Genomic DNA, 24373 nt, shown 5'->3' with positions numbered 1-24373 from the left:
TTGGAGAAGCTTGTTGTTGTGACCTGAGGTGGTCTTGGTGCCACCAGCCAAGTGGGCCAACAGATTGTCAGTAATTTTTGTGGAGCAAATCTGATTACTGCAATTATGGCAGAGTTTAGCACTCATGCAAAACTAAGTCTGTGGAAAAAAAAAAAATCCTGACCACCTAAGGCTGAAAAACAAGGAGGAAAAACAGGATTAAGATGAATTAGTGCAGGTCAGTTCCCTTGTTTCGCCCATGTGGAAAGCAGGTACACGTGATAGAGAAAAACAAATTGTCTTTTGGCTTCCCAAGGAAGTGGGGCACAGTTCTGTGCTGGGCCCAGAGACCCTGCAGGCACTTGTTGCTCTCTGCTCATGTTTCCTCACTCCTGTTCCTTCCACACAACTTTCTGAAGTGCTGGAAATTACCTGTTGTCATTTTGGCTTCTCGCAGATTGTTGTCCTGAGTCTGAAATTCCAGAACCTCTGTAGATCATCCAGTTTAACCTCTCTGCTAAAGCAGAGGCACCCACAGTAGCTTGCCCAGGGTCACCCTCTCCAGCTGGGTTTGGAATCTCTCCAGAGAAGGAGACTCCACAACCTCTCTGGGCAGCCTGCTCCAGGGATCCAGCACCCTCACACCAAGCAAGTTTCTCCTCCTGTTCAGATAGAACCTTTTGGTCCAGTTTGTGCCTCCATTGCCCCTTGTCCTGTCACTGGCCACCACTGACAAGAGTCTGGCCCCATCCTCTTGTTCACCACCCTTTAGCTCTTGCTGAGCATTGAGAAGATCCCTTCTCAGGCAGCTCTTCTCCAGGCCCAACAGCCCCAGGTCTCTCAGTCTTTCCTCTGAACTCTCTCCATTACTTTCCTGTCTCTCTTGAACTGGGGGCCCAGCACTGCACCCAGAACTTCAGATGTGGCCTAACTAGGGCAGAGGACCTCATGGTGAGGCTGAGCACCAGGTTGTCCTTCAGTACAGCCACAAGTTACTGAGAAATCAATACAGTTTGATGTGGAAAATGATACATTTGAAATAAAATAAATGAGCTGCTTATTTTTTGAAGAGGAAACCTCTTCAAAAAGCCACATTCAGAGCCCTTGACTTCTCTTGTATGTTCTGTGTTTGTTTTGTAGGTGCTGGAGACCTTCACTGGACGCCTCATTAAAATAGGAGTTTTAGCAAGACGAGATGTTCCCAGCCTGACAAAGTACCAGATCATTCTAGCCCGAGATCAGTACAGGAAGAACCCTTCCTCTCAAAACCTGGTAAGTTCTTAATTTCAGAATGAATAGAGAACAATCCCTCATAGCATGCACATTTTCCTGACTCACAAAAGATTTCCTTTCAAATGTTTCATTTTTAGCACTGGAATAAACTCAGCCTTTGATGCTAATATAAGAAAGTTAAGGCAAAGATGAAGCCTTCACTTCATCTTAAGCTTAACGAAGCCTTATCTTTGGAAATGGATTTTCCAGGCTCCCTTTTCCAGGCTCTAGTTGTTTTGAGGACTTGTAGTTACTGACTGCCAAGTTTACACTTTCCACTTCAAAACTCCTTTCCTGCTCCTCTTTCTCTGTAAATTGTTATTCACTCTTAACATTTCATAACCTTAAAGAATGTTACCCAAAAAAAGAGAGAAAAATAACCCTGTCTACCTTCTAGAAGAACACTGGGAAACAGAGTTCACAGAATATAAGCCAATGTTTCTGGCTTTAGTTTTGTAGCCTAGTTAGATGTGCCAGAAATCTCTTGTTTTGCCACATGATGGATTGTTCAGCTGCCAGATTTTGAATCTTGCTGCATCAGTAAGTAATGAGCTGATCTTGGAAGATAATTCAGGTATTTGGAGATCCCTCTGGAAGTGGAAAAAAAAAATCATAGGATTTCGGGTTGGAAGGGACCTCGAAGATCATCTGGCACTGGCTTGCTTGGGAAGAGTACAGGTGGTTCAGCACTCTGTCCAGCTGAATCTTCAAGGTGTCCAATGCTGGGAACTGCACCACTTCCCCATGGGAAATTAATCCAGTGGCTGATTGTCCTTGTGAAAAAAATTCCCTATGGTGAAGCTTCTTTACAGTGAGGATGATGAGACACTGCAACAGGTTGCCCAGAGACGTTGTGGATGCCCCCACCCTGGAGGTGTTCAAGGCCAGGTAGGATCTTGAGCAACCTGGTCTAATGGGTGGTGTCCCTGCCCATGACAGGGTTTTGGAACTAGGTGATCTTTAACGTCCCTTCCAACCCAAACCATTCACAGATTCACAGAATGAGTTTGGCTTGGAAGAGACCTTGAAGACAGGGATTCTGTGAATTAACTTGATTCCAGACTGCATTGTCAGACCTGAGTTTGTGCTTTGGCTCAGCTTCTCCAATGTCAGCCTTACTTTAAGTCAGAATAGTTACAGTATGACTCCTGATGGACTTCCTGCCTGGCTGAGCCTATTCTGTTTTCCCAGGGAATGCACCCAGGTGTGATTGAGGGAGATTTTGCACTTTGTATCAGTTTGTATCATGGTTACGAGCTGCTGCTGCAGATGGGACTGCGGTCGTTATTTATCTACCTCTATGGAATTATGGATGGATCAAAAGGTGAGATGCCTTCAGAAACATCTTTTCTCTCTGTCTCCTCCACTCCTTATTTCCCTCATCTGCATGGCTTGTTCTGCACAAACCTGGTGTTTTCTTCCTCTTCATCCCTATGAGAAATATGTTTCCATCATGTTAAAGCATTTAGGACAGCAAGTGTGGTTGTATAGCAGCAGCTATCAGAAGATTAAGACACATGGAGAACTCAGAGTAAATGGCATTAATATCTCTGGAGAGACAGGTGATGGAATGGTTTGGGTTGAAAAAGACCTTTAAGATCATCCAGTCCCTCCATTCTCTAACTCTCTAGGGTGGTGCTAAACCATGTCCCTCAGCACCACATCTCTGCCTTTTCGAAACCCCTCCAGGGATGGGGATTCAACCACCTCTCTGGGCACCCTGCTCCAGTCTTTGAGAACCCTTTCAGTGAAGGATTTTCTTCTAATGTCCAACATGAACCTTCCCTGGTGTAACGTGAGGCCATTTCTTCTCATTAAACAATTTAGACTGAGAAATTGTAGAGCAGTTCCTTCCCCTACAGACAAACTGGTGTGTACTTGAGTTTGAAGCTGATGCATGCAGCGGTTTTAGGGCTCTTTGCCAGCAGATGATGGGTTTAGACTCATCACATTGGAATTCTTATCCCAGCTGTGCAATATCTTCCATGCAGCAAGCAAACCAGATAGTTGATGTTGCCTTTCTTTGTTCTCACATTCTCAAATGCACCAGTAAATGTTAGGTGGTGACCTGTTGGAAATCAGCTCTGGGGAGAAGGACCTACAAGTGCTGGTAGACAACAAGTTCCCCAGGAGCCAGCAGCGTACCTTTGTGGCCAAGAAGGCAAATGGTCTCCTGGGGTGTGTGAGGAAAAGTATAGCCAGCAGGTCAAGGGAGGTTCTCCTATGCCTGTACTCTGCCCTGGTGATGCCACAGCTGGAGGACTGGGTCCAGTTCTGGACTCCTCAGTTTGAGAGAGAGTGAACTACTGGAAGGAGTCCAGTGGGGGCTCCAAAGATGATGAGGTGTCTGGAGCGTCTCTGTGAGGAGGAAAGGCTGAGAGCCCTGGGAGTGTTGAGCCTGGAGAAGAACAGCCTTAGAGGGGATCTTCTCAATGCTCACCTAGAGCTAAGGGGATGAGGCATATCCCACCTCACCGGGCAACCTGGGCCAGGCTCTCACCACCCTCCTGGTCAAATCTCCCTCTTTTAGTTCAAACCATCACCCCTTGTCCTGTCACAAGCTAAAAAGCTGCTCTTTGGATAGTGAAAATGATTTTTACTCCAGAGATGAAATACTGAAGTATTTCAACTTCTCACAAAGGTTTAACCCGTACAAAGAATGAGCTTGGTCGTAGCGAGGACTTCATGAAGCTCTATCAGCAGCTTACAGACATGTTTGCAGACACCTCTCTGCCTTCAGGGGATGGAAATGTTTACAGGGGTAAAACAGGTCAGTATTTCTTTCTATGTCTACCTTTTTTCAGTGGCTTTGGCAGCCTTCAAAGAGGTTTTCTGTGTTTACAGTTTTTCATTTGATTTCAAATGAACTATGACTGCAGAAATTTCAGTTTAAACATTTCAGATGAACTATTACAGCCACAGTGTAGCTGTCTCTTGCAGTGTGGCTGTAACAAAAGTAACACCACTTCTTCAAAACCTGATATTTTTTTCCATTTCAAATAATTAGTTACTGATTTTAGGTGAATGCAGTTAGAACTGGGGCCAGGAATTTTTGTGTCTTGACTTAGAACTATAAAGGAAGGTAATGGAGTTCCCTAAATATTCTTCCTTGTTGTAGGTTTCCTTACATCTTTATTTCCTTTTCAGTGTTTGAAAATAAAAAGGAATTTATCTACAGCCATCCAAAATTAAGGAAATTGGAAGAAATTGTAATAGAACATTTCAAATCCTGGAACAAGAAATGTTCTGGTAAGTAACAACAACTCACAAGTAAAATGTCTCAACAATTGAACCTGTGGATGAAAAGAAATACCCAGATGAATTATTTACTAATTTCTTCAAGTGTTTTATTTTATTGTTCATAGATTCATTAAACAGTTTGGTTTGGAAGGGACCTTAAAGATCGTCTAATTCCAACCCCTCCTGCCATGAGCAGGGACGCCTTGCACTAGACCACGATGTTCAAGACCTCATCCAACCTGACCTGGAACACCTCCAGTGAGGGGGAATCCATGACCTCCCTGGGCAACCTCTGTGTGTGTCTGTGTATCTTCTCTGTGGAAAAGTCCTCTTTAGAAGAACTAAACCATCATTTCTCTTTAAGACAAAACATTCTGTATCACAGTCTCACACTATATCAGAGGTTGGAAGGGACCTCAAGAGATCATCAGGTCCAACCCCCCTGCCAGAGCAGGATCACTTAGGGTAGTCCACACAGGAATGCACCCAGGTGTGTTTTGAAAGTCTCCAGAGAAGGAGACTCCACAAACCCCCTGGGCAGCCTGTTCCAGTGCTCTGTCACCCTCACTGGAAAGAAGTTTCTACTGATGTTGAGGTGAAATCTTCTATGTTCAAGTTTGAACCTACTGTTCCTTGTCTTATCACTGTGAACCACCCAAAAGAGCCTGGCCTCCTCCACTTGACACCCAGCCCTCAGATATTTATAAATATCGATCAGATCCCCTCTCAGTCGTCTCTTCTCCAGACTAAGCAGCCCCAGGGCTCTCAGTCTCTCTTCACAGGGATGATGCTCAAGTCCCCTGATCATCCTTGTGGCTCTCCATTGGATTCTCTTCAGCACGTCTCTGTCTCTGTTGAACTGGGGAGCCCAAAACTGGACACAGTATTGCAGGTGTGGTCTCACCAGGGCAGAGTAGAGAGGTAGAAGAACTTCCCTAGACCTGCTGGACACACCTTTCTTGATGCATCCCAGGATCCCATTGGCTCTCTCGGCCACAAGAGCACATTGTTGTTCCATGGAGAACTTGTCCACCAGCACTCCAAGGTCTTTCTCTGTGGAGCTGCTGTACTGGTGCCTGTTATTTCTCCCCAGATGCAGGACCCTGCACTTGTCCTGATTAAACTTCATGAGGTTTGCCTGCACCCAGCTCTCCAAGCTGTCCAGGTCATGTTGGATGGCAGCACAGCCTGACAGGTGTCAGCCAACCCCCCCAGTTTTGTATCATCAGCGAACTTGCTGAGGGTTATCTTGCTGTAGGTTATCATTATTGATGTGGTAAGCACCAGCTTTTATCTCCTGAGGTTATCACAGACTGGTTTGGGTGGGAAAGGACCTTAAAAGGTCATCCAGTGCAATCCTCCTGCAGTCAGCAGGGACATCTGCAACTGGAGCAGGTTCCTCAGTGTGTCAGTGTGAGCTGAAATTCCCCCCACACCAGCAATGACCAGGCTGGCTCAGTCTGGAAGCTAATGCAAGCTGTTATTTACAAGCAAAATCTACAATCTATGATGAAATGCAATGAATATGTTCAAATATACACAATTCACAACATTTACAAATATATACAATCAACAGAGAAGCACAACCAAGATCCCTTTGCTTCCCCCCAACAGGGACCTTTCCCAAGGGGCCTCTCTCCCAGGGGCCTCCCCCCCATGCCCCCTGACAGAAAGCAGTTAGGTAGAAGCCAAGAGGATTGTTAACTTAGCTCACCAAGGTCAGTGTGTTATCTTCAACCAGAAGAGAAGAAGAAACAGCAGCCAGACACCCCAGCAAGTTGCCTGACTGCAGACTACTTTGTTTTGAGTAGTAGTCCTTAAACATTTCTATCTATTCAATGGAAGTGTTTAGAACAATCATTATTTTGCTTTCTTACACCCAATAGTGACTTATTTACACTCTTTAGCTTTCTCTGCTTGAACTTTGCAAAGAAAAATTAAAAAGACAGTTTCAAACCATCACACTCAGTGATACAAATAACATGACTTGGGATGGTTCTAGGGATGAGACATCTACCACCTCTCTGGTCAACCTGGGCCAGACTCTTACCACCCTCGATGTCAAACATTTCTCCCTTCTCTCCAGTGTGAATCTCCTTCTTTTAGTTCAAACCATCACTTCTTGTCCTGTCAGAACAGGCCCTGCTCAAAACTCTATCCCAAGCTTTCTGCTCGCCACTTGAAGAACTGAAAGGTCACCAGAAGGTCTCCGTGGAGCCTTCTCTTCTCCAGGCTGAACAACTCCAATTATCTGAGCCTGAAAAATAAAAAAAATCTGGGAGAATCTGCTCCATGATCTTCCTCGGATCCTCCTTTCTCTACCTTGTTTAAAACTGGGCGCAGAGCTTCCCTTCTTTCAGTCACCAGAGATTTCCCCTGTCTGCCAGGAGTTTCAAACATCATGAAAAGTGACCTGACAACTCCATCAGCCACTTCCCTCAGGACTCTTGGATGCATCTCATCAGGTCCTATAGATTTCATAGATTCACCAAATGGTTTGGGCTGGAAGGGACCTCGGAGGTCATCTAGTTCCACCCCCTCCCTGCCATGGGCAGGGACGCCTTGCACTAGGCCAGGTTGTTCAAGGCTTCATCCCACTTGGCCTTGAAGACCTACAGAGAAAGAGCATTGACAACCTCCCTGGACAACCTCTTCCACTACCTTTACCACTTCTGTACGTTCAGATTCCTTAGGTGGTCACCAAGCTGATCTTCACTTACAGAAGGAGGGTCTTACTCCCCTAGTCCTCATCTTGTGATCTAGCTTTGCATCTCCAACCCAATCATACCAAGCAGTTGACAGGAATACTAAGACACTATGAATTTCTTTGTTTGATTCACTGTGACACAGCATCTCTGATGGTACCATTCCAGTCATAGCCCAGAACCTGTATTTCCATCCTTAATCCCTCTTTCTTGCAGGTAGACCTGGACAAGCAGCTACATGCTGAATTTTGGGGTTGGACTTTGCACACACCCTTGTCCTGATTTATTCCTCCTCCAGTCAGGGGATTTGCCATGAGTCTATCACTAAAACCTTGAGTACTTATTAAGATTCCAAACGTAATCAGATGTATCCAGAAGGCTCTGTAATAAAAGGCTCCATCAGAAGGCTCTGTAATAAAATCCTAACCCATTCTGTGAGCAGTGGAGAACATGTTCAGCTTTTATGTCAAGACCTCATGCAAGAGTGTGGTATCTCTAGGGGATAAAAGCAAGTAGAAGCCAACAAACCTCCAGAATGTTGATTTGTTGAGTTCTGCAGCATTGAACTACTCTGAGTCATCATTTACTGTGTTCATGCCTAGCTGAACTAGATGATCAGTCTAAAGTTCAAGCAAGTGCTTCTGCAAAGCATTGTCCTCAAAAAGCCCTACATTTGAGACAGAGGATGAGTAACCTAAGCCATAAGCCACCTCAGGAACAATACCAGCTCTTCTCCTCCATTGTCTGAGGACTTGTGCCAAGTTGTCTGGGCAAACTCTGAACCATTTCTAACCAGTCGATAACCAGGTTAGGTCTGAGCATCCTGACTCAGCTGTTGCTCCTGCTTTGCAAGATTCTCATACACAGAATCCCAGCGTGGTAGGACTTGGAAAGGACCTCTTGGCTGAGGGAACTGGGGTTGTTCACCCTGGAGAAAAGGAGGTTGAGGGGAGACCTTCTGGCTCTCTATAACTCCCTGAAAAGAGGTGGAGCCAGGTGGGGGTTTGTTTCTTCTCCCATGCAACAAGTGACAGGACAAGAGGAAATGGTCTCAAATTGCCCCAGGGGAGGATTAGGTTGGACATTAGAAGAAGCTTCTTCACTGAAAGGGTTCTCAAAGGCTGAAACAGGCTGGCTAGGAAGGTGGTTGAATCCTCATCCCTGAAGGTGTTTAAAAGATGCAGAGGTGTGGTGCTGAGGGCCATGGTTTAACACCAGCCTTGGTAGAGTTAGAGAATGGTTGGACTTGATCTAGTTTGGGTCACCCAAAGCAGCTTGCCTAGGATCACAAGGTCCAGGTGGGTCTCCAGAGAAGAGACTCCACAACCTCCCTGGCAGCCTGCTCCAAGGCTCTGAACCCTCAAAATCAAGAACTTCCTCCTCATGGAACCTTCTGAGTTCTGGTTTGTGCCCATTGCCCCTTATCCTGTCATTGGGCACCATTGACAAGAGTGTGCCCCATTAAGTGAGATGAGATCTGTGAGTGTAAACCTTGTATGGTGGACTTCTTACATTTTATTAGTAAGTACTCAGTTGGTAATAAAAGTGTTTTCTTGGCTCTTTTGCATCAGATGAGGTCAGGACAGAAGGCCCGTCTGTGGTTGCTGTGGATACCAGGGTGATGATCTTCTCATCCTTTCGAGACAGTGTACAAGAGATTGCAGAAATGCTCTCCAGGCTCAGTCCAGTCGTCAGAGTGATGACGTTTGTGGGCCACTCCACAGGGAAGAGCACAAAAGGCTTCACACAGAAGGAGCAACTTGAGGTGAGGAAAGATGTGACTTAGGGAAGAGTTGTGTGAAAATAATCACAGGAGACCTGAGAGACAATGACTGAACTTTGAAGTGTTGCAGGTCAGTTGCTTTCACAGAATCCCGGCGTGATGGGGGTTAGAAGGGACCTCTGGAGATCATCCAATCCAATCCAACCCCCCCTGCTAAAGCAGGGTCACCCACAGCAGCTTGCCCAGGATCACAATGTCCAGCTGGGTTTGGAATCTCTCCAGTGTTGTGATGTTTGATCATGAAATAATAATTGACAAATTCATAGAGATTAAATTTTGTATTTTTAATATCAAAGAATCATAGGATTGTTTGGGTTGGAAAAGCCCTCTAAGATCATCAAGTCCAACCATCAACCCAACACCACCATGGCCATTAAACCATGTCCCCAAGTGCCATGTCCATATATTTTGTGAACACTTCCAGGGATGATGACTCCACCACCTCCCTGGGCAGCCTGTTCCAATGCCTGACCACTCTTGCAGGAAAGAAATTCTTCTTTGTATGCAACCTAAACCTACCCTGGGGCAATTTGAGACCATTTTCTCTCATTCTGTCACCTGATACTACAGAGAAGAAACTGCCCCCCACCTGGCTCCAATCTCCTTTCCGGGAATTGTAGAGAGCCAGAAGGTCTCCTCTCAGTCTCCTCCAGGCTGAACAACCCCAGGTCCTTCAGCTGCTCCTCACCAGATCTGTTCTCCAGACCTTTCACCAGCTTCGTTGCCCTTTTCTAGACCTGCTCTAGCCTGAAAATGTTCTTCTTGGAGTGATGGGCTCTAAACTGAAGCCAGTACTCAAGATGTGGCTTCATCAGTGCTCAGTACAGAGGGCCAATCACTTCCCTACTCCTGTTGCCCACACTGTGCTGATCCAAGCCAGGATGCTGGTGGCCTTCTTTGCCACTTGGGCACACACTGGTTCATATTCAGGTGCTGTAACCAACATCCCCTGGGTGCTGGGCAGTTTCCAGCTACTCTGCCTCAAGCCTGGAGCGTTCATGGGGTTGTTGTGACCCAAATGCAGGACCCAGTTCAGCCTCATCCCATTGTCCTCAGCTCTTGGATCCAGGCTGGCCACCTACATGAATTTCCTCACCTTCTGTCTAGAAAACTGCCAAGTGTGTCTAAGGAGCCTTCTGGCTACCCTGCTAATTTTGCCTTTAATCATTTATTCAGGTGGTAAAACGCTTCCGTGAGGGTGGCTATAACACCCTGGTCTCTACCTGTGTTGGAGAAGAAGGCTTAGACATTGGAGAAGTTGATCTCATCATCTGCTTTGATGCCCAGAAGAGCCCAATTCGCCTGGTGCAGAGGATGGGACGGACGGGGCGCAAGCGGCAGGGCAGGATCGTCGTCATCCTGGCTGAGGGGCGTGAGGAACGAGTGAGTCTGGGGTTACTTCTGCCTGGGGAAGCAAAACAGCTTCTCAGGGCTGTTCCTCAAACCTAGGTGCTGTGCAGTAAGAACCAGAGCAGTCCTGAACACCAGGCCATGTCTGAACTGTCCCTGGAGCACCTCTGCTGTGAGATGGGGTTGTTCAGCCTGGAGAAAAGGCAGCTCCAGGTTGACCTTCTGGTGGCCTTCCACTAGCTGAAGGGGGCTATAAGAAAGCTGGGGAGGGACTGCTACAATGGCTTGCAGCAGTAGAACAAGGGACAATGAAACTAGAGCAGGGTAGATTTAGATTGGACATCAGAAGTTCTTTACCGTGAGAGTGGTGAGATACCGGAACGGGTTGTCCAGAGATGTGGTTGAGGCCCTATCCCTGGAGACATGCAGGTTTGATGGGGCTCTGAGCAGTCTTCTCTAATTGCAGATGTCCTGCTGACTGCAAGGGCCTTGGACAAGACAAGGGTCTTGACAAGGGTCCTTTAAAGATCTTTTCCAACCCAATTCATTCTGTGATTCTTCCCCATGAGGGTGATGAGGCACTGGAACAGGTTTTCCAAAGAAATTGTGGAGGCTCCAAGCCTGGAGATGTTCAGAGCCAGGTTGGATAGGTCATTGAGAAGGCCAGTCTAGTAGGAGATGTCCCTGCCCATGGCAGGAGGTTGGAACTACATGGTGTTTAAGGTCCCTTCCAACCAAAGGCATTCTAAGATTCTCTACAGAAGAGGAGCACACAATAATCTAACAGTAGCTCTGCCTTCTCAGTGTGAAGAGCTCCCAGCCCTTTTTCTTGATAACACTGATCTTATACATGAGACACAGGAACTCAGAGAATATTTTGCCAAGGAGCAAGGTGTGGAAGAGAGCAGTGATGGGTCTCTGAGAGCAGGAGGGCTGGAAGCTCCTGGCTCTGAGCTACTGACAACACCACGCTCGGACTAGTGCTTAGTGGTAGCTGCCTTGCGTGTGAGGTCTGAAGAGATCAGCTTACGTGGAAATCTACTTTTGCTAAATTCATGAACTCAACTGAGACCATAATTAATTGTCTCTGAGTGCAAGCTGCCCCTTGGGAAACTCATCTGCTAGTGGAAAACTAAACCCTGAGCTGTGAGCCAGGAGATCTGATCTTCAGCTGTACCTGCTTACTGATCAGAGTGATCATAGAATTATGGGGTGGTTTGGAAGGGGCATATAGAGGTCATGTCATCCACCCAGGGACATCTATGATTATAGCAGGTTGCTCAGAGCCACAACCTAACCTAGGATGATTTCAGGCATGGGCATCTCCCACCTCTCTGGACAACCTGGGCCAGGGTCTCACCACCCTCAGTGTCAAACATTTCTCTCTTCTCCCCAGTCTCAGACTCCCTCTTTCAGTTCAAACCGTGACCCCTTGTCCTGGCACAGCAGGCCCTGCCCAAAAGTCTATCCCCAGCTTTCTTCTCAGTCCCTTTAAGCACTGAACTGCCCAGCTTCACCTGACAGCAGCTCCATTCCAAAGGCTGATCCAAAGAATCTGGCAGGGCAGGATTTTGGTAGGAGGAGGTGAGGCAGTCCCCACTGACACCACAGCTTTGCAGTTTCATCATGCAGCCCCTCTTTGAATGAGAGGCATTTTTAGGGGAACACATCACTGTTCTGGCTGAAAATTGAATTTGTTTTGCTGAGTTTGATTACTTAGACTTGGAGAATCACAGAATTATTTTGGCTGGAAAAGCCCTTTAAGGTCATCAACTCCAACCATTCTCTAACTCTGCCAAGCCTGGTGCTAAACCATGCAGCTGTAGTTGTGAAGTTGGTTCTGAGCTGGATCAGGTTTCATGGGAGAGAAGCCTGAGATCTCTATGAGCTGTTTCTAAACCCAAAATTTCAGAGTCTGGCTCCTATTTATCTCAATCAATAAATTAACATTGTGCCTCTGGTCTAAATTTGTATGGAGCAGGAATGAGGGTCCAAAGAATCCTGCCTGAGGTGGGAGAAGCTGCTGTGAAAGGCTGAGAGTTAGAAATGCTAGAAATCAGTTGTAAATATTTTCTCATGCTGGTTATGGAGACTAAAAAATGTTAATCACAGAATGCACTAGGCTGGAAGGGATCTCTAGATCTTACCTGGTCCAACCCACCTGCAGTGAGCAGGAATATCTCCAACCACATCAGGCTGCTCAGAGCACCATCAAGCCTGACCTTGATTGTCTCTAGGGATGGGGCCTCCAGCACATCTCTGGGCAACTTGTTCCTGTGTTTCATTAACCTCATTGGGAAGAACTTCCTCTTCATGTCCTTAATGTCAGTCTTCCCCATCACAGAACTTGAACTGAGTAATTAATGCTTTCATATTAATTAGTGGAAATTTGGTTGGTCAGTTGTTGTTTTTCTTTTAAATCAAACCAGTCGAAGATGATTCTAAAGCTTTTGAGAAGTCATTTTACTGGGAAAAAATGGTAAATGCAGGTCTGGAAGTTTGATGCTTGGCAGGAATTTGTGAAGTCAGGAGAAGTGATCTTCAGCTGTAGCTGCTTACTGCTCACAGAACAATCATAAATCACGGACTGGTTTGGAAGGGACCTTTGGAGATCATCTGGTCCAACTACAAGCATTGGTAAGGGAGCTGTGGGCTGGGGAGTTCAACCAACTCAATGGGAGGGCACAGGCAGCTCACAGCCTCTGCAGCTCATAGATTCATAGAATGGTTTCAGTTTGAAGGGACCTTAAAGATCATCTAGTCCCAACCCCCTTCCACTAGACTAGGCTACTCAAGGCCTCATCCAGCCTGGCCTTGAAGACTTCCAGCTCCTCTCAGGCCAACTGAGACTCTGGGAAACAGGGGGGCAGGGCACAGTCTCAGTAGCAGCTGAGTATCAAGTCTCTTGGTAATATGAATTATTTTCCATAAAAAGACTTTTGGTTTGGGGCCTGTTGTGGAATTAAAAAGGTATTTCTTGGAATATCTTTGGGGCAGTTTATTGGAGCTATTAACCTCTTCCAGTTTCTTCAGAGAGCATCTTGTGCCCATCTCTCTAATCCTGCCTTCCAAAGGCCATCTCTCTCCAAGGGCGATGGCTGCCATGCTGTCAGACACACAGTACTCTCTCTGTGAGTGATCTGTCCCACAGACTCACGGAACTCTATTAGGACAAGAACTATTCGAGGAAGGGGCAGTTTCAGAGGGGGCACCAGTTTCTTGCCTTAGTCTCTCCATCTTTATCTTAGTTTTTCAGTTGTGCAGTCCAACTGGAGTATAATTAAAAGGACTTGGAGCGTGGATGACATTCACTAATAATCTTGGGCCTTTTTTTTCCCTTGACCTCCTTTCTTTGTTGCTGCTGTAATCTAATTTACATCACCCTGGTATCTATTGCAGACTGCAAACTGCCCCAGGCAAGGGCTGTGCTGCTTTGCCTCTCTGGTGCAGGTTAGAGAGCACACAAAGCTGTGCTCGGGTTTGTCATCTGGGATATTTGCAGCTTAAAGAACAATCACTGCTGTTTGCTAATTCCCTTTTCCTAGCCTCCCCTTTTCCTAGGTTCCCCTTCCCTTCCCCCTTTCTTTTCCTCTTCCCCTCCTCCTTTCTTTTTGTCTTCTGTTTCTCTTTCTTCCTTCCCTTCATCCTCATTCCATTTTGTATGGATATTTTACCTGCACACAAACCCATGATAATTCAGACATACCTTCACTGAGGTATTTCACATGGAAGCTCTTTACAAAAGAAAGGACCCAATAATTTAGTAGCTGTGTTTTTTTTGTACGTCATAAGAATTTCAATCCAGCCTTGCTGCTTCACTGTATTAATCTGTGTCCTTCTGTTGTTTTCTCTTCTCTGCTTGTGCTGGCACAATGAACTTGCAGTTCAAGAACCAGCAGTTACCCCTGAACTCATGGGTTGGGAAGGGACCTCTGGAGATCATCCAGTCCAACCCCCCTGCTGCTCAGGCAGGGTCACCCACAGCAGCTTGCCCAGGATCACAAGGGCCAGGTGGCTTTGGACTCTCTCCAGAGATGGAGACTCCACAATCTCTCTGGGCAGCCTGCTCCAGGGCTCCAGCACCCTCACACCAAACAAGTTTCTCCTCATCTTCAGGTGGAACCTCCTGGGTTTCAGTTTGTGCCCTTGTCCTGTCCCTGGGCACCACTGACAAGAGAGTCTGGCCCCATCCTCTTGCCCCCCACAGGTCTTTAATTCTTGCTGAACATTGAGAAGATGCCCTCTGGGACTTCTCCAGGCTAAACAGACCCATGTCTCTCAGCTTTTCCTCCTCACAGAGAGGAAGAAAAGCTGAGAGTCCTCCTCACAGACTATCCTAGGTGATCCTGCTTTGGCAGGGGGCTTTGGATCTGATGATCTCTTGAGGCCCCTTCCATCTGATATACTGTGATACTGTGTGAGATACTCCAGCCCCCTCAACAGGTTGTGTTGACCCCTAAGGTAGACCTCACTGATGATATTCTCAGAAGAGGAAATATGGATGGGTCTCTGGGCCTTGCATCACATTTTGTTTTAGTTTTGTTTGTAGAAAAACATTGCAGAAAATGAACAAAAAAAACACCAAATAAACTAAACAAAAACATCTTGATGACAGAACATAAAATAATTGGAAGCCACTCAGACCCTCAAGTGTTGTTTGGATGAAGTCCTGTAAAAAAACAACCCCCCAATATCTTATTTCTCTTCTCTTTTGCAGACATACAACCAAAGCCAGATGAACAAGAGGAGTATCCACAAAGCTATTTCAGGAAACAAAATGCTTCACTTCTACCAGCATAGCCCACGGATGATTCCAGAGGGCATAAATCCAAAGCTGCACAAAATGTTTATCACTGCTGAAAAACATGAACCCAGCAGCTCCAGAATGCTTTCCAAAGAGAGAAGATCCAGCTCCCTCCAGCACAAATCTCTCTTTTCCTGTGTCACTGGTAAGAGGATTATGATGTTGCTCTAAGCACTGCCTAAGCTGCTATCTCATGTCGTGGTGTTGTGTCCTATCAAAGCAGTGTGCTCACATGAGTTTGGGGTCTACCTAAATGTCATCTCCATCAGCTGCAGCCTTTAGGCTGTGACACATCCTCAGATCACAGCTCTGGCCTTAAATACCCATGCTTCAAATAGACATTTGCTTCATCTATCTCCATAGAGCTTCCTTTTCTCCTCTCCCTTCTTTCTTCTCTCCTCTCTTCTCCTCTCCCTTCTTTCTTCTTCTCCTCTCCCTTCTTTCTTCTTCTCCTCTCCCTTCTTCCTTCTCTCCTCTCCCTTCTTCCTTCTCTCCTCTCCCTTCTTCCTTCTCTCCTCTCCCTTCTTCCTTCTCTCCTCTCCCTTCTTCCTTCTCTCCTCTCCCTTCTTCCTTCTCTCCTCTCCCTTCTTCCTTCTCTCCTCTCCCTTCTTTCTTCTCTCCTCTCTTCTCCTCTCCCTTCTTTCTTCTTCTCCTCTCCCTTCTTCCTTCTCTCCTCTCCCTTCTTTCTTCTCTCCCCTCCCTTCAGTCTGGGATTTGTGCACAGCCCTGATGGCAGCCAGTGAAGAAAACCAGGGATGGGATAAACAGAGACAACTTGCAAGAGAACAAAGAGAGCAAAAGCATGGAGTTAAAATAATAATTTGAGAATGTTCAGAAGCCTGCCCTAGAAAATAGGAAAGAGAGGCAGTAAGTGCTTGAAGCAGATAATGTGCTGAACATCTCCTGCTGAGGGACTGGCACTTCAGAGGCTCTAATTGCCAGGTGCCTTTTGTGTGAAATAGGTTAGCAGTTGCCCCATTTGAAGGTCTTCTGCTGCTGAAGGTGAGCAGTGCTGACTGCCCATCTTGAAAACAAGTATTAGATGAGTGCAGGTTATTGAGCAGAAGCTTTGTGTTAAGTCGCCTTCAGCACTGTACAAAGCCAGTGGCTGTTCCTCACTTGGATATTCAAGCTGAATCTCAAATAGAAGAGAAATTACTGCATTTTCTGCACCTTCCTCCCCTTTCTTCTTTCCCCCCCTTCTTTCTTCTCCCCCCCCTTCTTTCTTCTCCCCCCCCTTCTTTCTTCTCCCCCCCTTCTTTCTTCTCCCCCCCTTCTTTCTTCTCCCCCCCTTCTTTCTTCTCCCCCCCTTCTTTCTTCTCCCCCCCTTCTTTCTTCTCCCCCCCTTCTTTCTTCTCCCCCCCTTCTTTCTTTTCCCCCCCTTCTTTCTTCTCCCCCCTTCTTTCTTCTCCCCCCTTCTTTCTTCTCCCCCCCTTCTTTATTCTTCCCCCCCTCTTTCTTCTTCCCCCTTCTTTCATCTTCTCCCCTTCTTTCTTCTTCCCCTCCCCTTCTTTACCCTTTCTTTCTCCTTCCCCCCTTCTTTCTCCTTCCCCCCCTTTTTTCTCCTTCCCCCCCTTCTTTCTCCTTCCCCCCCTTCTTTCTCCTTCCCCCCTTCTTTCTCCTTCCCCCCTTTCTTTCTCCTTCCCCCCTTCTTTCTCCTTCCCCTCTTCTTTCTCCTTTCCCCCCCTTTCTTTCTCCTTTGCCTCCCTTTCTTTCTCCTTTCCCTTCCTTTCTTTCTCCTTCCCCCCCTTTCTTTCTCCTTTCCCCCCCTTTCTTTCTCCTTTCCCCCCCTTTCTTTCTCCTTTCCCCCCCTTTCTTTCTCCTTTCCCCCCCTTTCTTTCTCCTTTCCCCCCCCTTTCTTTTTCCTTTCCCCCCTTTTCTTTCTCCTTTCCCCTCCTTTCTTTCTTCTCTCCCCCCACTTTTCTTTCCTTCCTCTTTTTTTCCCCTCATTTCAGTTCCTCCTCCACATGGGAAAATAGAAAAGCCAATAGCAGTGCATAATACTTACTTATGCTCTCTTTACATTTCTTCTTGAAGTTCATCTGATCTTCAGATTTGTCCATGGGAGAATATATATGCACAGACATGGAAGCATGGTTAGCAGAAGTATCCCAGTAATTTCAAGCATTCTTCTTTTCTACACAGAATTAGCCATTTCCTGATCTTTATTTCTTGGAATCATAGAATCATAGACTGGTTTGGGTTGGAAGGGACCTTAAAGATCATCTAGTTCCAACCCCTTGCCATGGGCAGGGACACCTCATGCTAGACCAGGTTCTTCCCTGGGCACCCTATTCCCGTTTCTGTTCATTGGGAAGAATTCCTTCCTAATGTCTCATCTCAATCCACTTTCTTCCAGTTTGAAGCCATCACTCCTCATCCTGTCAGTTTGATTCAATTTCTGCTAATTTCACACTCTTCTTCCAATGCAACCCTCTGTTATAAATTTCTTCTGATTGTCAGCTCCAGAAAGATACATTCTTCACTTGCCCTGTAATATAGTGTGTTGTTCAGTTGCAGGAGTGCAGCAACAAGAGCAAAGATCTCCTTACTCAGCAGTCCTCTTGTGTTGTTTCTTCTCAGTTGAGAATCTTTTCTCTCTCTTTTTGTTTGGGGTTTGGTTTGGTTTTAACAGAGTTGCTGAAATTGAGCAGCAGCTGAATACGTGCAGTAAAATCACAAAAGATTAAAGAAAGAGGAGCTTTGTGCTTAAAATGGCTTGGACTCAGAGAAAGAATCTCTGCACAGATGGCACCTGACCACTATGGCACTTCACAGCATGGTTTAATGACCATGGTGGTGTTGGGTTGAAGGTTGGACTTGATCTTAGAGGTCTTTTCCAGCCAAAACAATTTTATGGTTCTATGTTTGGAGACAGCTCATGGGTTTTGTGCTCATCTGTTTTTGCTTTTTAAAATGAAAATCACCATCCCACGAGGTAATTGAATAGGTGAAAGTACTGAAAGATCTGGATAATCATCTCCAACCTTTGATCTTTTCAAGTTCTCTGCCAATCTGCCAGTGCTGGGAGAGGTATGAAACCACAGCAGGCAGGGCAAAAAATAGCTCAGGGGCATTCAGTGTTGTTCTTGGGAGCTGAATGTCCGTTAAACTATCAATAATTCTTTTGTTTCACTTTTTGCATTGCATTTGTCTGGGTGAAACCTCTTTTTCTTAATTCTGCTGGCTCTTCACAATTCCTCTGCTCCCCCATTTCCAGGCTGTATCATTTTCGAGTGATCTGTAGCTCTGCTTCTTGTTTGATACTAGAATTTTACATTATTCGTTTAGTTGCTGCTTTTATCTTCATTCCTTTACTGCCTTTTTCTAAAATAAGTAAATTCTTTGTTTCGTCTTCAGACCTTTAGTTGCCTTCACCTTATGGTTGGCAAGGCTTTGGATGGATGATAGAAGCATGGAATGGTTTGGGTTGGAAGAGACCTTCAAAATCATCTAGTTCCAAACCCCCCTGCCATGGGCAGGGACACCTCCCCCTAGACCAGGCTCAACCAGCCTGGTCTTAAACAATTCCAGGGAGGGGGCATCTAAAATCTTCCTAGTTCCTGTGTCTCACTGGGATTCTCTGACTTCATCTCTTATGTGAGTTAAACACTGAAAATGTAAAGTGGATGGTTTGGGATTGGTTTTGCTAAGCCCTTAAGTCTGACATTGTATTGCACTGGCAGCAGTCATGTGACTGAGCTTCCTGTTTCTTTACTTTTTGGTTAGGGTTCACTCAATGTGAAATATCAGTCCTGTCACACCTTATGGTTGTGTGTCCTTGGTGAGGCCTCAGCTAAAGGACTGGGTCCATTTCTGGGCTTCCCAGTTCAGGAGAGACAGAGAACTACTGGAGAGAGTCCAGTGGAGGCTGCAGAGACACTGAGGAGCCTGGAAGCATCTCTGTGAGGAGGAAAGGCTGAGAGACCTGGGGCTGTTGAGCCTGGAGAAGAGCAGACACAGAGGGCATCTTCTCAGTGCTCAGCAAGAGCTTAAGGACCTGTGGAGGGCAAGAGGATGGGGCCAGACTCTTGTCTGTTGCACTCAGAGACAGGACAAGAGGCAACAGGTACAAACTGAAACCCAGGAGGTTCCACCTGAAGAGGAGGAGAAACTTGTTTGGTGTGAAGGTGCTGAAGCCCTGGAGCAGGCTTCCCAGAGAGGTTGTGGAGTCTCTTTTTGTGGGGATATTCCAAACGCAGCTGGCTGTTGTGATCCTGGGCAAACTGCTGTGGGTACCTCTGCTTTAGCTGAGTTAAACAGCAATGGAGAGAGTGAAAAAAGGTTATCTTGTGGAGGTGAGAACTTTCAGAATAGTTTGCTTTAAGGTAATTCTTTAGTCTGAGCTCTTCTTCATAGAATCACAGGAGGCCATGTTGGAAGGGACTCCAAAGATCATCTGGTCCAACCTTTCTAGGTGATAGTGTAGTTGAAATGAGATGAGTCTGAAAGGAGCTGCTGCTCTCTTCCTTCAGCCAGAAATCCCCATGTGTGTGGATCAGACAGTCAGACCTTTCCCCACACTCTAAGGTTACAATTATTGTTTCTGGTGAGGGGAGTAGCTGAGCAACTGGTACTTTAGACATTAACCTGCTGCACCGTATTGCTCATCATCTCTGACAGCCAAGCAGATTCCTTTCCTTCCCCTCAGGGAGCTCTGTGGTGCTTTATTCATGTTAGGTCCATCTTCTTGACAGCTAAAATACTTGCTCTGCTCAGAAGCAGAAAGCTCAGAGCTTTGGGAAGTATCTGTTCCTGAATTTTGCCAGCTGCTGGAGCCCCTATGCCTGTCAAGTGCTGCACCATCTGTTACTTGGCCAGATGGTATCACTGGGCGCTCTGGTCTTTGTCAAAAGAAGTCATCCTCTGGAGCTGTATTACAGACAGCTGAAGTCATCCATTGTTGCTGGTTCCCTGGACATACCTGGATGGCAACATTTCATCTCCTGACCTCTGTGGGAGGGTTCTGGTACACTGGCTGGGTAATCATCTCCAAGAGCAAGAGGGAACCCAAGCCAGATCTCTTTTTACTGGTGCCCACTTTTTCCTGTCTAACACCTTGCCGTTGAAACGCTCATTCTGCTGCCTTGGTAGGAGGCATATTTGCTCCTTGGTTACGAAGAGAAGTCTGAAGGGAGGCAGACATAACTTTGGAGTGAGCAAAGATGTTAGGTTTTGGTTACAGCTGAGGACTCTGGCCTTGTCCAAGCAATGCTGTACAAATTCCATGCTGATCCATTGACATCTTCTGTCTTGTGTGTGGCTGGATATTAATTGCTAGGGGAGAACTAACAGTTAACTTTCTCAGAAAGAGCAGGAAGGGCTGTGAGATTTGCTGTGGTAAGTGTTCAGCTCTGGGGAAAGGGACCTGGGAATCCTGGTGGACAGCAAGTGCCCTATGAGCCAACAATGTGCCCTTGTGGCCAAGAAGGTCAGTAGACTCCTGGGGTGCACCAAGAAGAGTGCAGAAGGATGAGGGAGGTTCTCCTACCCCTCTGCTCTGACCCAGTTCTCTCAGTCTTTCCTCAGAAATTAGATGCTCCAGGCCCCTCAGCATCTTTGGAGCCTTCACTGGACTCCCTCCAGTAGCTCTCTCTCTCTTGAACTGGGAAGCCAGGACTGGACCTAGGACTCCAGATGTAGCCTGACTAGGACAGAGAAGAGAGAGAGAAGCACCTCCCTCTACTTGCTGACCACAGTCTTCTTCATGCACTCCAGGAGACCATTGGCCTTCTTGACTATGAAGGACACATTGCTGGCTTATGGGGAACTACTTGTCCACCAACACTTCCAGGTACTTCTCTGTGGAGATGCTTCCTAGCAGGTCACCCCTCACCTGTAATGGTGCAGGAGGTTGTTCCTCCACCCTCCACTTACCCTGGTTGAACTTCATAAAGTTCCCTTCACCCAAATCTTCATCTCGGCCAGGTCTCACTGATGGCAGCACAGTGTCAGGCACTCCTCTCAGTTTGATATCATTAGCAAAATGTCTGAGGGTCCACAGGGTCCCTTCATCCAGGTTGTTGATGAAGGTGTTGGTGTCTTCAGGTAGGATCTATGGGTAGTTGCTGTCTATAGGTAGTTGATGACCATATCCCTGTTTATAGCTGTCTGTGTCCTCGTTTGCATGATGCCTTCCCCCAAACCATCATGTAATAGATGTATCCATAATTATAACAGAATCCTGGCTTGGGGTTTGGTTCTGAGAGCAGATTGTGGCTTTGCTTGTGACAAACAAGGTATTTTTAGGTAGTTTTCCTCTTGACTGATACCACAGAAAGGTTTTTTTAATCTTTTTCACAAGTAGATAACATTTTCCTGCTCATTTTCCCTACACAGACCAGAAGAAACCACACCATCATGAGAAATGGTCTCTGTCACCTGAGGAATTTGAAATTTGGGACAGAGTTTACAGAATTAAGGAAGATGATGGAGTGAAGGAACCAGTGTTGCCTCAAAGTCGGTTTGAGACCTTAGAAAACCTGGAAGAAATGCCAGTGAGTTTGATCTAAATGCAATGGTCCCTTGGACCTGAGTGAGACCCTGAGTGACAAAGTCAACTAAGAAAACAGAAACATGGAAAAGGTTGTCAAGCCCTGGATCAGGCTGCCCAGGGAGGTGCATTCCAAAAATCTCTCAGTATGCATGAAGATCTGTTCCTGTTTCTAACAATTTCATTATGATGTTGTATTCATTGTTGTTCATTCCCTTGGTTTTGTGGCTACAAAGCTGTTGCTGAAAGAAAAACTTTCAGAAGCTCTTTTCTGATTCAGAAAAACACTTGGGAGCTTTTGTGTCATTTGACCACCACTTAACCCAATCTGTCTTCCATGAAAAGCTGTGGTATCACAAAGCATGGAGGAGAAAGCTGGGGAGGGCTGTGTCCAAGGGCTCGTAGAACTAGGACAAGGAATAGTGGTTGGAAACTAGGGCAGGTTAGAATTAGGCTGGACGTTAGGCAGAAGTTCTTCACTGTGAGGGTTGGTGAGACACAGGTGGCCAAGGAGGCTGTGGATGCCCCATCCATGGAGACATTCAAGGTCAGGTTTTATGGGGCTCTGTGCAGCTTGCTGTAGTTGCAGATATCCCTGCTGACTGCAGGGGTGTTGGACTGGATGACCTTGAAAGGTGCCTTCCAACCCAAACCATTCATATATTCAGAGAATGGTTTGGGTTGGAAGAGACCTTGAGGACAGGGACACCTTCCACCAGACCAGGTTGCTCAAGGCCCCATCCAGCCTGGCCTTGAACACTCCAGGGAGGGTGCATCCATGACCACCCTGGGCAACCCGTTCCAGTGTCTCACCATCCTCTCTGTAAAGAATTTCAGGGAGGTGGACATCACTTTTGCTAAGCACTTCTTACAGTAAAATCTCTTTGTCCATATTCATTTCAAGCTGCAGAAGCACCAAGAGGAGGCAAGTCATGAACTTTCTTTGTCTGAGTGGAGTATTTGGCAGAATCATCCCTTCCCTACATCCATGGTTGATCACTCGGATCGTTGCTACCATTTCATTGGCGTTATGGAGATGATAGAGCTGCTGAGACATGAACAGGTGAGTGATTCCATCTGCCTGCCTGAAGAACTGCAAGAGATGTAATTCAAATGTTCAAAGCTAGGTTGGATGAGGCCTGGAACAACGTGGTCTAGTGGGAGGTGTCCCTGCCCATGGCAGGGGGGGTTAGAGTTAGACATCCCTTCCAACCCAGACCATTCTGTGACTCTATGATTCTCCAGTGCCAGAGTCCAGTTGGAGGTGTGGAGCACATGGTGTTCCTCAGGGGTCAGGACTAGATCCAGTCTTGTTCAGCATCTTCATCAAAAACATGAATGAAGGGACACTGCAGACCCTCAGCCATTTTACTGATATCAAACGGGGAAGTGTGGTGCCACTGAGTGAAACCTGGACAGGTGGAGAGTTGGGCAGTGGTGAACCTCATGAAGTTCAACCAAGGCAATTGTAGGGTCCTGCCCCTGGAGAGGATCAACCCCTGTACCAATACAGGTGAGGGGTGACCTGGAGGGAAGCAACTCCAAGGAGAAGGACCTGGAACTGCTGGTGGGAAAGAAGTTCCCCACAAGGCAGCAGTGCTCATGTGGCCAAGAAGGCCAACAGTCTCCTGGGATGCATGGGGTGTGGCCAGCAGATCAAGAGAGGTTCCCCTCCCTCTCTACTCAGCACTAGTGAAGCCATATCTGGAGTCCTGGGGTCCAATTCTGGGCTCCCCAGTTCAGGAGCTACTGGAGAGAGTCCAGTGGAGGCTACAAAGATGCTGAGGAGCCTGGAGCATTTCTGTGAGGATGAAAGGCTGACAGCCCTGGGACTGTTGAGCCTGGAGAAACGCAGCCCCACAGGGCATCTTTTCAATGCTCACCAAGAGCTAAAGGACCTGTGTGGGACAAGAGGATGAGGCCAGATGTTTGCAGTTGTGCTCAGTAACAGGACAAGGGGCAGTAGGCACAAACTGGAAGCCAGGAGGTTCCACCTGAAGAGGAAGAGAAACTTGTTTGGTGTGAGGGTGCTGCAGCCCTGGAGCAGGCTGCCCAAAGAGGTTGTGGAGTCTCCTTCTCTGGAGAGATTCCAAATGCAACTGAACATTGTGATCTTGGGCAAGCTGCTGTGGGTGCTCCTGCTTGAGTAGGGGTGTTGGACTGGATGATCTCCAGAGGTTCCTTCTAACCCTCACCATGCTGGGACCCTATAAAATACAAGAACTGTTCATTTCAAGCCACCAGCAATGTCATCAGAACCATTCCTGAGTGTGAAAGGCATTGTAGATGATTTGTATCACGTGTGCACATCAAACACAACCCATAAAAACACTGCAGGGATGGTTTGCTGCTCTTTAAGTGGTTTGGTTTTGAGGTCTTTTGTTTGTTTTGTGCAGAAGCTTTAATTAAAAACCTAATTGCCCTTGAGAATTAAAGGATAAAGGGAGGGCAACCAAACAAAGATGAATGAAAGCCATTGGGTGGTGAGGGGTTTGGTTGGCAGCAGTTGGGGGATAGCAGATGAAGGTCATCTACATGAAACTGTGTGTAGCAATGTCTCTCTTGACAGTACCTGAAGACTTCAGTTGTTCACCACTCTGTTTTTTATCTCCAGCTTAGCTCTTATTTGTTCCACACATTGCTTTTTGGAGTCCTGAACTTTTCTAGGTCATGAGAATCCTGTCACTAAGCTGCCAGAGCTTCCTGAGTAAGAAGACTTATCAAAGGAAGAGAAAGGAGACATTGTA

General features: G+C 46.6%; 1 protein-coding gene across 1 annotated transcript in view; it reads left to right on the top strand.

The window, feature by feature from the left end:
* The window catches only part of FANCM (FA complementation group M), a 68820-nt gene that overhangs the window by 23942 nt on the left and 20505 nt on the right, over nucleotides 1-24373 (top strand). The window contains 9 exon segments of the mRNA XM_054400692.1: nucleotides 1120-1251; nucleotides 2443-2575; nucleotides 3893-4021; nucleotides 4399-4500; nucleotides 8768-8961; nucleotides 10156-10362; nucleotides 15047-15278; nucleotides 21473-21630; nucleotides 22537-22689. Coding sequence (XP_054256667.1) covers nucleotides 1120-1251; nucleotides 2443-2575; nucleotides 3893-4021; nucleotides 4399-4500; nucleotides 8768-8961; nucleotides 10156-10362; nucleotides 15047-15278; nucleotides 21473-21630; nucleotides 22537-22689 — 1440 coding nt within the window.

This window comes from Indicator indicator, chromosome 4 (assembly GCF_027791375.1).
Source record: "Indicator indicator isolate 239-I01 chromosome 4, UM_Iind_1.1, whole genome shotgun sequence".
Lineage (NCBI taxonomy): Eukaryota > Metazoa > Chordata > Aves > Piciformes > Indicatoridae > Indicator > Indicator indicator.
This window is presented reverse-complemented; position numbering and strand designations above follow the sequence as displayed.